The sequence below is a fragment of the Callorhinchus milii genome, unplaced genomic scaffold, assembly GCF_018977255.1.
Source record: "Callorhinchus milii isolate IMCB2004 unplaced genomic scaffold, IMCB_Cmil_1.0 Scaffold10, whole genome shotgun sequence".
Classification (NCBI taxonomy): Eukaryota; Metazoa; Chordata; class Chondrichthyes; order Chimaeriformes; family Callorhinchidae; genus Callorhinchus; species Callorhinchus milii.
The window spans coordinates 9,844,689-9,859,101 of record NW_024704751.1 but is presented as its reverse complement, the minus strand read 5'-3'; the positions used below and the strand labels follow the sequence as shown (position 1 = coordinate 9,859,101).

At 52.5% G+C, this 14,413-nt stretch overlaps 1 protein-coding gene across 1 annotated transcript in view; it reads right to left on the bottom strand.

Moving 5' to 3' along the window:
- LOC103180678 (huntingtin-interacting protein 1) overlaps window positions 1–10,386 on the bottom strand; it is a gene marked incomplete in the record, with an annotated part of 32,115 nt that extends 21,729 nt beyond the window's left edge. The window contains 1 exon segment of the mRNA XM_042338731.1: window positions 10,246–10,386. Coding sequence (XP_042194665.1) covers window positions 10,246–10,332 — 87 coding nt within the window.
- Between the last annotated feature and the right edge of the window lie 4,027 nt (window positions 10,387–14,413).

Sequence of the window (14,413 nt, the reverse complement as noted above, 5' to 3'; positions counted from 1 at the left end):
GGCAGAGAGAGGGAGGAGGGGAGGGAGAGATAGAGAGATGGAGAGAGAGAGAGCAGAGACAGGGAGAGAGAGGAGGATAGAGAGATGGGGGAAGAGAACTGAGAGAGATAGAGGGGGGGTACTATATAGAGAGGGGGAGTGTGGGGGGGACAGATAGTGTGGAAGAAAGAGAGTGATAGAGAGAGGGGGACAGAGAGAGGAAGGGAGGGAGAGAGTGATAGAGGGGGGGGGGGGAGAGGGGCAGAGAGAGGAAGGGAGGGAGTGATAGAGAGGGGGGGAGAGGGGCAGAGAGAGGAAGGGAGGGAGTGATAGAGGGGGGGGAGAGGGGCAGAGAGAGGAAGGGAGAGAGTGATAGAGAGAGAGTGATAGAGAGAGGGGGAGAGAGAGGAAGGGAGGGAGTGATAGAGGGGGGGGGGAGAGGGGCAGGAGAGGAAGGGAGAGAGTGATAGAGAGAGAGTGATAGAGAGAGGGGCAGAGAGAGGGAGGGAGGAAGGCAGAGGAACGGGAGCTAATCATTAGCACTTATTATAATACAATATTCCAGAGTCGATCCCGGTTTCACTGTCTCAAACCACCGCCCACACTGACTGCGGAGTTTGGTGACAACCGGATTTGTAAGTGAAATACCCCCCTCCCTCGCCCCCTCCCTCAAGACCCACCTCAAGACCCACCTCAAGACCCTGCTTTCGATCTCCCCGCCCTCCCCCACCCCGACCCCCACCCCGGGTCCGGAACTCTGTCTGTCCAGCACCTTGGGGACGTCCTCCCGACGTGAAAGGCGGATTTACGCAGGGAATTTTATTGTTGTTGTTGTTGAAATGCCCCCATTGGGGTTTGCTCCCCCTCTGTCTGTAACCTGATTCAGCCTCTGCCGTCTCCAACCGATGATAGCGCGCGGCTCGGGACAACACTTGAGGGGAGAGCGCAAATGCTACAAATAAGAAGCCTGGCCCTGGGCCCAGCGCCCGACCACGTCAAAACCGCTCCCCGGGATACACCGTCACGGGTCGTGACTTGAGTGTCTTGTGGGAGAATCCACACATTGCTGTTCACCAGTTCGTGGAGGAAAAGAAGCAAAACACTGCAGCTTAGGATTTATTCCTGGTTTCCATCAGCCCCCCCCGCCACCCCCAGCCACCAAATCACACCGCTCCAGGAAACCTGCAACTTGATAAACGTGCGTCCGGACAACCGGCCGACCGGGCCATAAACAGGGTCACACCCAGCCCCCAGGGTGGGCTGGACACAAGCCAGTACCCAACCCACACGAACGTTGTTCCGCTCAGCTCAGACTCCACCAGGAACTCGGGCACCACCTCCATAAAAGGAGGCGATTCTCTCGCTGCTCTGGGGCTGCCTGTCTACACGCTCCATCGTTAAAGGGACAGCAGGACACCGGCCCTCGGGTTGCACCGCAGCAACTCTAGCGGGTGCCGAGCCGGGAATGTGCGTCTCACGGCTCCTTGGACACGTTCACTGGGCTCACGTCCGTCAGCGGGCTCCAGCCTGCTTCACCCCGCGCCCCCTCCGGCCCAGCCCGGCCTGCCCCACCATTGGCACAGACCGACCGCCTTGCCCCCTCCCTCGCCTTCTTCAAGGCCGTTCTCAAGACCCTCCTTTTCAGTCACCCTCCTACTCCCTCACCCTCCCTGATCCCAGCCCCCAGCTCGGGTCCAAATCCCTGACTGTCCAGCGCCTTGGGACGTCCTCCCGACATGAGAGGCTCTGTGTAATGTTACGTGTTGTCGTCGGTTCAGATTCCTATTACTCCAACCAACTCTAACCGGTGTGTCAGTTTGGCCCAGGAGCACTCTCACCTCGGAGTCAGAAACTTGTGGGTTCACATCAGGACTTGGAACCACACCGTCTAAGATCGCACCCCAATGCGGTGTTGGAGCGGACGCTGCACTGTCAGGAGTGTCGTCCTTCAGACGAGACGTTAAACCAAGTTCCCATCTGCCTGTTCGGGAGGACGTTAAAGATCCCGCGGCGCGATTCTCTCCCAGTGTCCGGGCCAACAATCCCCCAAATAAAATTGGTCACTCACTCCGCGGCTGTTTGTGGGACATTGTTGTGTGCAAATTAGTTGTTGCATTTTACCTCGAGGATACACAGTCAGTGAAGCGTATTGACCCGGGAAGGTGTTCCATCAAACGAGAGGATTATTATTATACATTTAGGCAAAGTGTTGGAGGGCAACCTTAGCACAACAGCAGAAACAACAGCTGTGAGAGCCAAGAGAGCAAGAGAGAGGAGTGTGGAGTGTGGAGGGAGGGAGAGAAAGGGAGAAAATTGGCTGGAAAATAAAGAGATTTAATTCCTAGGAAACTGGCTTTCCGAGTCACTCACTTCTGGAAAAGCCCATAATCCCAACTAATCTTCACCAACCGGCACCGTGCACATGTTTAAGGATATTAGGTCACGCAATATTTAATTAAAGATCATTTGCTCAAAATTCTTTTTTTAATGATGTTTGATTTTCGTCCTATTTTTCTATGGGGGGGCGGCGGGGGAGTTAGAGCCAAAGCGATTAAACTCCACAGCATTAAACTGTCAGAACATGTCCGGGGTTTAAGATTTAGAGTCCTGTAATTTATGGTTAGAGCACTCTCCTTGCAAGCGAGAGGATCTGGGTTTGATTCCCGGGCCGGGCGAAACGTTGGGGCAAATTTCCTTACTCCACACGCCCCTGCGTACCTCGCTGTAAGTAGGAACCCGGTAATAATCCCTCCAAAAAATAACTTGGTCACTTAATCCACGACTGTTTGTGGGACACCGCTGTGAGCAATTGGCTGCCGTGTTTCGCCCACAGAATACACAGTCGATTCACTTTACAGTGTATCCTGTGAAGCGCTTTTGAGAAGTCTCGAAGACGAGATAAGGCGCCGTATCAAATGCCAGGATTATTATTATTATTATTGTTATTGTTATTAAGGACGCAAGTTAGGAGATGGACGTTGGGGGAACGGCAGAACTCACCGATCAATGTGAAGGTTCAGAAGTGGCTCTCGTAGGGAGGGGGAGAGAGGGAGGGGGGGGAGAGGGATGGGGGGAGAGGGATGGGGAGAGGGAGAGGGAAAGGGGAATAATAAAGAGAAGATCATAACCTATACTCAACAGAAAGGGGTTGGAGTGAAGTTCAGGGGCAGCACTGCAACACTGAACCAAGTCACATAGCAATGGCGCCCTCCGGTGGACACGGGGACCACATTCACCTCTCGACAGAGACACTGGACAATCAATTGCGTGCGGCCCCTTATCGCGTTGTTGAGACGTTTCATGGGATACGCTGTAAACTGGATCAACGGTGCACTTTACAGGGAAAACTAATGTCATGTCATGTCAGGTAATGACACTCCCAGCAATTGCCTGCGAAGTGATCTCAGACAACCCCATAAAGTGCTGCGTCAAATACAAGAATTCTTATTCCAATAATAATATCTGCCGTTCGCTCGATTTTCCATATAAATGCCCCAGTGTTGACAACATTGATTGCAGGCTGCTGTGTGACCACACCCCCCCCCCACCCCCCCCCCCCACACACAGAGAAGGATTGCAAAAACCTGCAAAATTGGCCGCCGCGTTCCGCCCGCACAGTACACAGTCACTTCACTTTACAGTATATCCTGCGAAGCGATTTGAGACGTCGCCACGAAACACGAGTAATAATATCATTAGTATTTGGTAGGGTTTCTCCCCGCCAGGCAGGACGAGAACTGGGCGAAGGAACATGCAGCACCCCCCGAAGCTCCCAGGCATCGCCTCGAGTGTGCGAAGGTGATTAATCGGAAGCGATGTGCCGTGCACAGTCCCACTGTTAAGCCTTCCAGTCCGGCGAGCATCTGGTGCAGACTGTAGCTCCACTGGCCCCCGTCAAGCCAGGAAGCACGTGTAAACCCCATCAGGCAATATGGCAGCATCCCAGGTCTCTCTCTCTCTCTCTGTCTCACAAACAGACGCACACGCACCTACCCAGATACTCTCACACTCATGCACTCTCACACACCCAGCAGACACAACACGCGCACACCTAGCACACACACACTCACACGCACACACACACACACTCTCACGCGCAGCAATGCGAAGCAGCACATTTTTTGGGAAAGGGAACAAAGGGAGTTCTATCCTTAATAGTCTCGTTCCTAATGATGCAGAGGAACAGAGAGATCCAGGGGAGCAGGACCACAGAACTTTATAGGTGGGAGCACAGGTAGAAAAGGCCATAAAAAAAGCCAACTGGGATTCGGTGTTTTATTATAACAAGGAGGGCAAATGCAAGTTAAATTTATACAAGGACCCCGGCTGCACTGCTGGGCCCCACACTGCGGAGAGGGTAAAGCTTGCTGACACACAGGTAAATAATATTTCCGTTAGGTATCCTGATCACGTTATCGCTATGTTTGGCCCCACACAATATACACTCAATTCACTTCCAGTATATCCTGCAAAGCGCTTTGAGATGTCTCAACGGTGTGGTAAGGAATGAGATGCGCATTCGCTCCCTGGATGGACGCATCCCGCGCCCCACCCCCTCACCCCCAACCCCGCCCTGCTGCAGGGAATCAGAGAAAGCTGTGTCTGAGGATTAAACAAGAGCCACAGAATCATTTCAAACTAAGCAACAGGATTAGCGCAAATCCTCCGAGCCCAGCGCCCAGGCGAGCAGCCTGGAGCTCACAGCACTCACAGGCCCTCGCTTACCGTGCTGAGCCGTCCGGGTTAAACAGTCATTAAATAAAATCACAGGTTAGATAGTCAGCAGAGCCTCGTTGCGGTAATAATAATAATCCTTGCATTTGATACAGCCCCTCATCACATCTTTGAAACGCATCAAAGCGCTTCCCAGGATACACTGTAAAGTGAATCGACTGTCTATTTTGAGACGTCTGGAAGACGTGAGAAGGCAATATCTCAAATGCAAGGATTATTATTGTTATTATTATTATTACACTGAACGCTGCACAGCAACGTCCCGCAGCAGGCGCGAGGTGAATGACCAGAACGTCCAGGACACCAGCAGGAACCCCCTCTTCCCGTTACGGATCTTTAACGTCCACCTGACCAGGGAAATAGGACCTCGGTTTAATGTCTCATCCAAAAAGGACATCATTTTTGATGATGCAGTTGCTTCCCTCAACACTACACTGGAGTGTCAGGCCAACGCTATGTGAGCTCAACATATGGCTTAAACCCACAACCTTCAAACTCACTACCAACTGAGCCAGGCTGACGCCTTGAAGCAATAAGAGCAGGAAACCCTGACGGGAGTTGGAGCGCCTGGGCTCATTACACACTCAATATGAACACAACGAGCAAGTCTTACAGGAGGCAATAAACACCCCGACACACGCAATAATCTCGTGTCTAGGGAATGCCAAACAGCTTGCAAAGCTCCAATAGATATTGCCTTCATCTGCAAGATTGAACTCCCCCGCTCTTCACTCCCTCCACCCCCCCCCCCCCCCCACCTCCTCATTAACTTCAATCCCGTGTGGAGTCCTGTAGCTCAGTGGTTAGAGCACTCGTCTCGCAAGCGAGAGACCTGGGTTCTATTCCCGGGCAGGGGGTGAAATGTTGGGTGCGTTTCCTTACTCCACTCGCCTCTGTTTACCAGCAGTAAGTGGGAACCCGGTTGTTAGTCGATTGGCAAATCGCTTTTCCGGGGAGAATAATCCCTAAAAAAAATAATAGTAATAATTTGGTCACTCAATCCACGGCTGTTTGTGGGACGCTGCCGTGTGCAATTGGCTGCCACATTTCGCCCACAAAGTCAATTCACTTCACAGTATATTTTGAGACGTCTCGATAATGATAATAGTGATAATGCGCTACATCAAATGCAAGGATCGTTACTATTTATTATTAACTTGAATCTGGGCCACTCTGCGCACTGAATCCAGCAACGCTTTGTGACAATCCCTCCCCCAGTTGGGAGCGGAGGCAGCGTTTGCTGAAAGCCCGGATTATAATGACACTAAACTCTGCCGCGTTTGGACGCTTCACTCAGCAAGTACAGGCAAGGTACTGGCACTCCAGAGAGAAAGTGTAAAACAGCCCCACACGTTCCCAGGCACGGCTGACAATCCAGCCCAAGCCTGTAGTAACTTGAAACCCTCGGGAGCTCGCTGGGTGGAGACTCTTCCCTCCGGCCCAAGGCATCAAAAGTGATGCCGTTTTAATGAGTTGTTCTGACAAGGACGATCCCTGCACCAAGATGCCCACAGGCTAGCAGTCGTGTTTCCGCTTCAGCAGAAGGAAACCTACCGCGGGTGGCTTTCAGAGACGGCCGTGTAGCTCAACAGTGAGAGGTGCTCAGATGCCAGTCACAAACTCGCTTTGAGAGCCGGAGCTTAGTGGTCAGAGCGCTCGCCTCGCAAGCAAGAGGACCCGGGTTCGTTTCCCGGGCAGGATGAAATGTTGGGCAAGTTTCGCTAGCAGTAAGTAGGAACCGGGGGGTTAGTTGATTGGCGGATCGCTTTTCCGGGGGTAATAATCCCTTCAAAAAAGATAAAATAAATAATAATAATAATTTGATCGCTCAATCCACGACTGTTTGTGGGACACTGCCTCGAGCAATTGGCAGCCGCGTTTCGCCCACAAGATATACAGTCAATTCACTTTACGGTATATTCTGTGAATCGCTGTGAGACACTTAGAAGATGTCCTTTTGTTAGAAGTCCTTTTGTTGACACGTGTACAAAATCACTGCAAACTCCTATGTTGGAGATGTGCCCATTCCTGTCGAGCACATCCTACTGGCTCAGCACGAGATGCTGCATAAAGAGCTTTACAAATGGGAATGGAGGACGTCAGTGTCGGGGAATGCAACACACTCAGCCACTATCAGCACTCGCTCAGGAGCCAGCACTTGCAGGAAGGACAGTTATAGATAGACAACATCAGTCAGATGGAAGGGCTTCCTGCTCCTCTGGGCTGGTATCGGCCTGACGCGGTTGGTAAGATTGGGTAGGACAAGGGCGTAAAAACAAAGAGCAAAACAGGGAGTGTTTTTGTGTGTGATGAATCCAATCATGGGGCCACACCAGATAATAATATAATAATCCTTGCATTTGATACAGAGCCTTATCACATCTTCGAGACGTCTCAAACCCCTTCACAGAATATACTATAAAGCGGATTGACTGTATGTTCTGTGGGTGAAATTGCGCCAATTGCGCACAGCAGTGTCCCACAAACAATTGCGGATTGAATGACCAAATTATTATTACTATTTTTTGGGGTGGGATTATTACCCCCGGAAAAGCAATCCACCGATCGACCAACAACCAGGTTCCTACTTACTGCTCAGTAAACAGAGAAGGTACGAGCAAGTGTTGTTAAACAGCTGCTGCAGCACGCACAGTGAATCCACACATGCTTGAAACACTTCGCACATTTACACCCAGCCACTGCCATCCCTGTTACTTGAATTACACAAATACAAACTCAACTAATTCAGAAGCAAACAGCATTGTAAATACTGGCTGGCGTGTTTATCACCTGTGGTCAGAAGTTCCCTGTAAATAGTACCTTGATTTCTGGCCATTTACATTTACCAATGGACCATGGTATTGGTCTATATAGATCAGCAGGACAGAGGCGTGCGGAGTAAGGAAACTTGCCCAATGTTTCACCCTGCCCGGAATCGAACCCAGGTCCTCTCGCTTGCACTAACCACTAAGATACAGGACTCCAGGGGTTTGCGTTAGGTATCCTGACAGTACTACGTTCACACTGAAAGACAAACAATAGCTCAGCCAGGATGTCCAAGTCCAGCAAATAATATATTTGAAGTTAAAGGATATTAAACGGAAGTGAAATAAGGGCACGAATGTCACCAGACATGGGGACTGCTGACTTCCTGAGCGAAGCTGTTTGTGACTTTCAGCTTTGGTCAGGGACCTCTTGTAAACAAAGCTGAGGATTGCGACAGGATTTCCCCTCACCAGCTCCCAAACAAAGCCACTCCGATTAGAACTCCGATTTAACGCCAAGCTTCGTTTGGAATCAAAGGCACGAGGGGCTGAATGGGTCCCGTCTGTGGAAGGTTTCTGTTGTGCATTAAAATAAAATCGCACATCGAACAAGTAGGTGAGGGTTGGGTATGGACTGGGTGGGCTTCATGCAGGCTCGCAGTCCAGAGCAATTGACAGTGGAGGAGCATGACACCGAGCAGAGGCAAAGGTGACCATAGGCACGGTCAAAGAGGAAGGAGCAAGGCGGATGGATAGAGGAAGAGTGTTCCGGAAGTTCGGGACGTAGTGCCTGAAAGCGCGGCCACCGATGGAGAAACGGAGGGCACGAGGGACTTGCAGGAGACCGGAGCGGAGGCAGTGGGTAGTGGGTCGAGGAGTGAGCAGGTTGGAGAGGTAAGGAGTGTTCACTGGCTGCCAGCTATCTTCTTGTCCGTCCCTAGCCCAGGGGCATCATGTCCACCTGTAGTGCCCTCATCATCGTTCCAGTCGAGGTCGGCACACAAATAATAATCATAGTAATAATCCTTGCATTTGACGTAGCGCATTATCATGTCTTAGCGAAGTCTCAAAGCGCTTCACAGAATAATAATAATAATAATCCTCGCATTTGACATAGCGCTTTTCACGTCGGGAGGTGATTTTATCTGTAAAGTTAAATTTACACATTTTATCTGTAAAGTGTAGTGACTGTATTTTGTGGGCGAAACCCGGCAGCCAATTGTGCACAGCGGTGACCCACAAACAGTTGTGGATCGAGTGACCAAATCATTTTTTTTTTGAAGGAATTATTATAAACGGAGCAAGGAACCTAAAGGCTGACTGCTCTCCGGGAGAGAAACACTCAGGGGAGAAAATCAGAGGAACGGGAAATAAAAGGCAGCTTAACCTGTGGGGATTCTGGGCCTGAAAGGCTGTAATTATCATTCCCAAAGAAAGGTGTAACAGTCATTATGCCACCAATAAAAGTTTGAGAATGTTTGAAAGGTGTTCAGTAACGACTGACATTAATTTGTGGGCCAACGAACTACAGCTGCCTGTGGTAGACTTCAAACTAAATGTACAGTTTCACATCCTCGGGCAGACTGCACACTGACAGACTTGCACAGACATCCCCGTTGGTGCCAACATTGCAGCTGAACATCCACCAGCAAATGCTGCGCTCCCGAGGCTTTAATTTAATAACAATAATCCTGGCGTCGGGACACAGCTCCTTAATCACGTCATCGAGACGGCTCAAAGCGCCTCACAGGACGCGCGGTGGAGTGGATCGACTGTGCATTTTTCTGCGGGCGACACGCGGCAGCCAATCTACGCACAGCGGCGACCCCCACAAACAGCCGCGGAGCAAGCGACCCATTTTATTTGGGGGATTTATGGGCCGAGACACCGAGAGAGAGAGAGAGAGAGAGAGAAACTCCCTTCCCTTTTTGAACAGCGCCGCAGGATCTTTAACATCCACCTGAACAGACAGACGGGGAGTGAGGCTCAACCTCTCATTCGAAGGACAGCACCTCTGACCACGCAACCCCTGCCCCCCCCCCCACCCACCCCCCCACCCACTCCCCCACTCCCCAGCGCTGCACTGGAGAGTCAGCTTAGACTATGCGAATGCCAAGTCCTGATTTGGGGCTTGAACCCACAACTTTCTGACTCAGAGGCGAGAGAGAGTGAGAGAGAGAGAGAGAGAGAGAGAGAGCTCTCCGACTGACACACAATTTGCACAATTCACACACTTGCACCACAGCAGATAAACTCATCTCACTCTCTCGTCCACCTCGCCCTCGCCCTCCGCCCCCCGCCCTCGCCCCTCGCCCCCCGCCCTCGCCCTCACCCTCCGCCCTCGCCCTCCGCCCTCACCCTCCGCCCCCGCCCTCGCCCCTCGCCCTCCGCCCTCGCCCTCCGCCCCCGCCCTCCGCCCCCAGCCCTCGCCCTCCGCCCTCGCCCCCCGCCCTCGCCCCCCGCCCTCGCCCTCCGCCTCCCTTCTCCCTCTTCTCTCCCCTTCGTCTCAACTTTCCTGCTCTCTGTCCCTCCCTCCCACCCCTTTCTTTTTTCTTTCTCTCTTTCTTTCTGACTCTCTCTCTATTCCCTCTTTCTCTCCTTTATTTCTCTCTCTCTATTCCCTTTCTCTCTCTCTATCCCCCCCTCCTCTCTCTACCCCCCCTCTCTCCCCCCTCTCTCTCTCTATTCCCCCCCCCTCTCTCTCCCCCCCCTCCTCTCTCTCCGCCCCCTCTCTCTCCCCCCCCCTCACTGTACCGTGGCCCCTCACCTGGCCCCTCTCGAAGCTCTCCCTCTCGGCCTCCAGGCTGTTGGCCGGGCGGCCCCTCAGCACTTTGGGCAGTTGGTTGGAGCTCATCCCGTCCCCTGTGTCAGTGCGGCCCCCGCGCCCCGACTCCAGCTGTGCCGAGCCCCGCCCACAGCCCCGCCCCCATTCTGCTCATTGGTCACCCGTAGCCCCGCCCTCTGACGCCTCATTGGTCGCCTGTAGCATTCGCCCCGCCCTCCCACCCCACCCCCAGACGCCTCATTGGTCGCTCATGGCCCGGCCCCGCCCACCGACCGCTCATTGGCTGCCTGCTCCCCCCGCCACACGGCATTGGGCTGCGGCGTCCGCCAATCAGCGGCCGGCAACCACTCCGCCTTAAGCCTATTGGTCGAGAGGTCAGGCCGCCCAACGTCCATTGGCTGAAAGTTTCTCCCCCTTCACACCGTTGGCCGACAGGAGATTGGTGTCCGACACACGTGGAGACCCATCACCTGCCGAACCCCCCCCTACCCCCCCACCCCCGTCCCAACCAACCCGACCCCCCCCCACCCCCCCAACCAACCCCCCCACCCACCCCCGTCCCAACCAACCCCCCCCACCCCCGTCCCAACCAACCCGACCCCTCCCCCAACCCCCCCAACCAACCCGAGATTCCCAGCTACACCCAAACCCCAGGGATAGAGAGGTTGTTGGAATGGAACGCTCCCTCCCTCTCTCCCTCCCTCTCTCTCGCCAGTGGCACGAATCCTGTTTACCCAATTCCGGATAGTATTAGGCGCAGGTTGGCAAGAGCCGAGGCTTGCGGCGGCGGCGGTGGGGGGGGGGAACGTGTTGGGGTAACTGCTGGAGCCTAACCAGCTAAACCCGCGTGACTTGCCGTTGTCCAGCTCGGACCACCCGACCCATGAGGGCTTTGGCTTGGAAGGGTAGCAGAAGGATTCCCGCCCCACCCCCACCGCCCAGGACGTGCTAACCACTGCTCTACGGTGCTTTAGACATTCCAGCATGATAATATACTGTAAAATGCAAAGTTCTTTCTTTCTGAAATGATCACTGACTGAAATAATGGTGGAAAGGGTAAATTGCTTGAGCAGAATGGAGTTCCTTGCAAATCCCTGCATCGCTGCCTTCAAACAATTAATTGTATGTTACGGCTGCAGGCTGCATTGTCTGCTCAGTACACATAATCTCTTAGTGTTCAATGTGCATCAATGCCACAGAGCAGTCTAGCCATCTATGTCTGCTGGCAAAAGTTGGCCGAAAAAAGAAAAATCTGAATTAAAACAACAACATACACTTCAAAGCACTGTATACTCTTCAGTGAATTCAAAGATATGCGGCTGCACTTTGCCCAAAAAATACAGTCAATGGACTTGAATTCTGTGAAGCATTTTGAGGTGTCTCCAAGATTATATCTCTATGGCAGATAGATGTGTTATTAAATGTAGTAACAACTATCAAAAAGTGTGTTTAAGACTGTAATTCATTCTCAAGAGTTCTGCACGCATTCATAAATTGAAAGTAGGTTAAATCATAGTTTAATTACTCATTGGCATCTCCTGTCATGTTATTTTTTGAGGTTCGAGTCCCCCTGATAGAGAGAATCACTGGCTCAGCTGCTCCTAGGCTGATCCCATCGGTCACTGGCTTGGAATAAAGAGGATATTATTCTCTGGAGATGCTCCCATACTACCAACAAAGGGGTGATTTATATGCACAAAGGATGTGAAGAATACAGAAGGAATTTCACAAGTGAGCATCAAATGATTTGGCAAATCCCTCAGGAGCGGAACAGCCTGTGTAGAACACAGCTGAAGGAAGAGGCATTGAGGAACTCGCGGAAATAACTGGCAGCTCATTCACATTGCCTGGCTGCACCTGCGAGATATGTAAACTGTCAATACCACTTGTGGCACAGCACCGGAAACAGCAGTACTTATAATAATAATCTGTGCGTTTGATACAGTGCCTTATCACGTCATTGAGACGTCTCAAAGAGTTTTCACAAAATATAAAGTGAATTGATTGTGAAATTTGTGGCCAAAACGCGGCAGCCCATTACACACAGCAGCGTCCCACAAACAGTCATGGATTGAGTGACCACATTTGTTTTAAGGAAATATTAACCCCAGAAAGCAATCTGCCAATCAGCTAACAACTGGGTTCCTACTTACTACTAGGTAAACAGAGATACACGGAGTAAGGAAACTTGCCTCACGTTTCACCCTGCCTGGGAATCAAACCCAGGTCCTCTCGCTTGCGAGGCGAGTGCGCTAACCACTAAACTACGGGACTCCACATTAATAACAGAGTTATAAATCCTTTCAAAAGGAAATTAGATGGATGCTTAAAAAACCGTATAAAAAAAAGAGTTGTTTTCGATTTGTCGGAGAAAAATATTTGATGGGCCAAATGGCCTGTTTGTGGCACACAGTGACATTCATAATGGGCGGGTGCATGTTCTGGAAGGGAAAAAAAGGATGAAAGCAAATAGGTCAAAGTGCCTTCTTCACCCAAACCTCTCTGGTGTGACTTTGCCATCGACGTTTGCCGTTCTTCTCTCGGGAATTCTGCCAGGAATCTCTGGCCACCTGGTGGCCAATGTTATCCATTGCTCCGGTATCCACGGCCTTAGCCGATTGGCGGCGGATCGCTTTTCTGGGGGTTAATAATCCCTCTGAAAAAAAATAACAGCAAAAACTTGCGTTTATGTAGATCGATAGATTTTTAAAAACGCATTAAGGGATACGGGGATAGGGCGGGGAAATGGAATGAGTCCTGTAGCTGTAGCTCAGTGGTTGGAGCACTCGCTTTGCAAGTGAGAGTACCTGAGTTCAATTCCAGGCAGAGGGCCAAACCTTGGGCAAGTTTCCTTACTCCACACAGAGCCTAATAATAAATCAATAATAAATTGGTCATTTTCAATCCACGACTGTTTGTGGGACATTGCTGTGCGCAATTGGCTGCCGCGTTCGCCCACAAATGTACAGTCAATTCACTTTACAGCATATTCTGTGAAGCGCTTTGGGACGTCGAGAAGACGTGAAAAGCGCTATATCAAATACAAGGATTATTATTATTATAATGAGGTGAGAAGATCAGCCATGATATTATTAAATGGCGGGGCACAGGCTTGAGGGGCCGAATGGCCTACTCCTGCTCCTATTTCTCATGTCCTTATGTAGCCCCTCATGCGGGGTAGCGTCCCAGAGCGCTTGACAAGTGTCGGAAGTCCGTGACTAACCATGGCTGTTTGGTGGGTGGGGGGGGGTGGGGTGGACGTCGCCGGGCGCGATCGGCCGCCGCGTTTCGCCCACAAAATACACAGTCACTACACTTGACGGCGTATCCTGCGAAGCGCCTTGAGACGCCTCGAAGACGGGGGTCAAATGGAAGGATTATTATTATTATTTGAAGTGAGAAGAAGGAGTTTCTCCTTTAGTGACTATTATTATCATCTTCCCTGAGGGGGGGGGGGCAACCTGGGTCTGCGCGTGCGCAGTGCAGCGCGGCGCAGGCAGCCAACCCTGCGTCGCAACGCAGAGGCACGCACGGCGACGTCACACAGCAGAGGCACGCACGGCGACGTCACACAGCAGAGGCACGCACGGCGACGTCACACAGCAGAGGCACGCACGGCACGGTACGCCACGCCACGCCGGGCTCGCCGTTGCCCGGGGCGACGCATGCATCCACGTAAGTTCAGGAGACACGCACGGCTCTGCGTCAGCACGCCCGGCGGGGGAGCGACGCCGCCGCCGGGGGGGGGGAGGGGGTAATGGCTTGCGCGCGCGGGCGGGAGAGAGAGTCAGGTAATGGCGGACTGGCCGCGAGGAGAATGGGGCAGAAGGAGACGACGGCATTGAAGCCGCCTCAGCCGCAGCCGCCATGTCTCCCGCACGCAAGCGCTCGCTGGTGACCTGGGCGGCGGGGCTGAGCTGCGCTTTACTCCTCTCGCTGTGCTCGTTAGGCGGCTGGTGGTGTCTGCGGCTGCTGCTGCTGGGCCTGGTGCTGCTGCTGGCCGCCGCCGCCGCCGCCGCCTTCTTCTCTCGCTCGTCGCCTCCGCCTCCTCATCATCAGACGGCGACGCCGGGTCTGGGCCTCAAGCCCGGGACTCGATTTTACCTCAGCCGCCTCAGAGCGTGGCTGCCCGGGACGCTGTTGGCGGGAG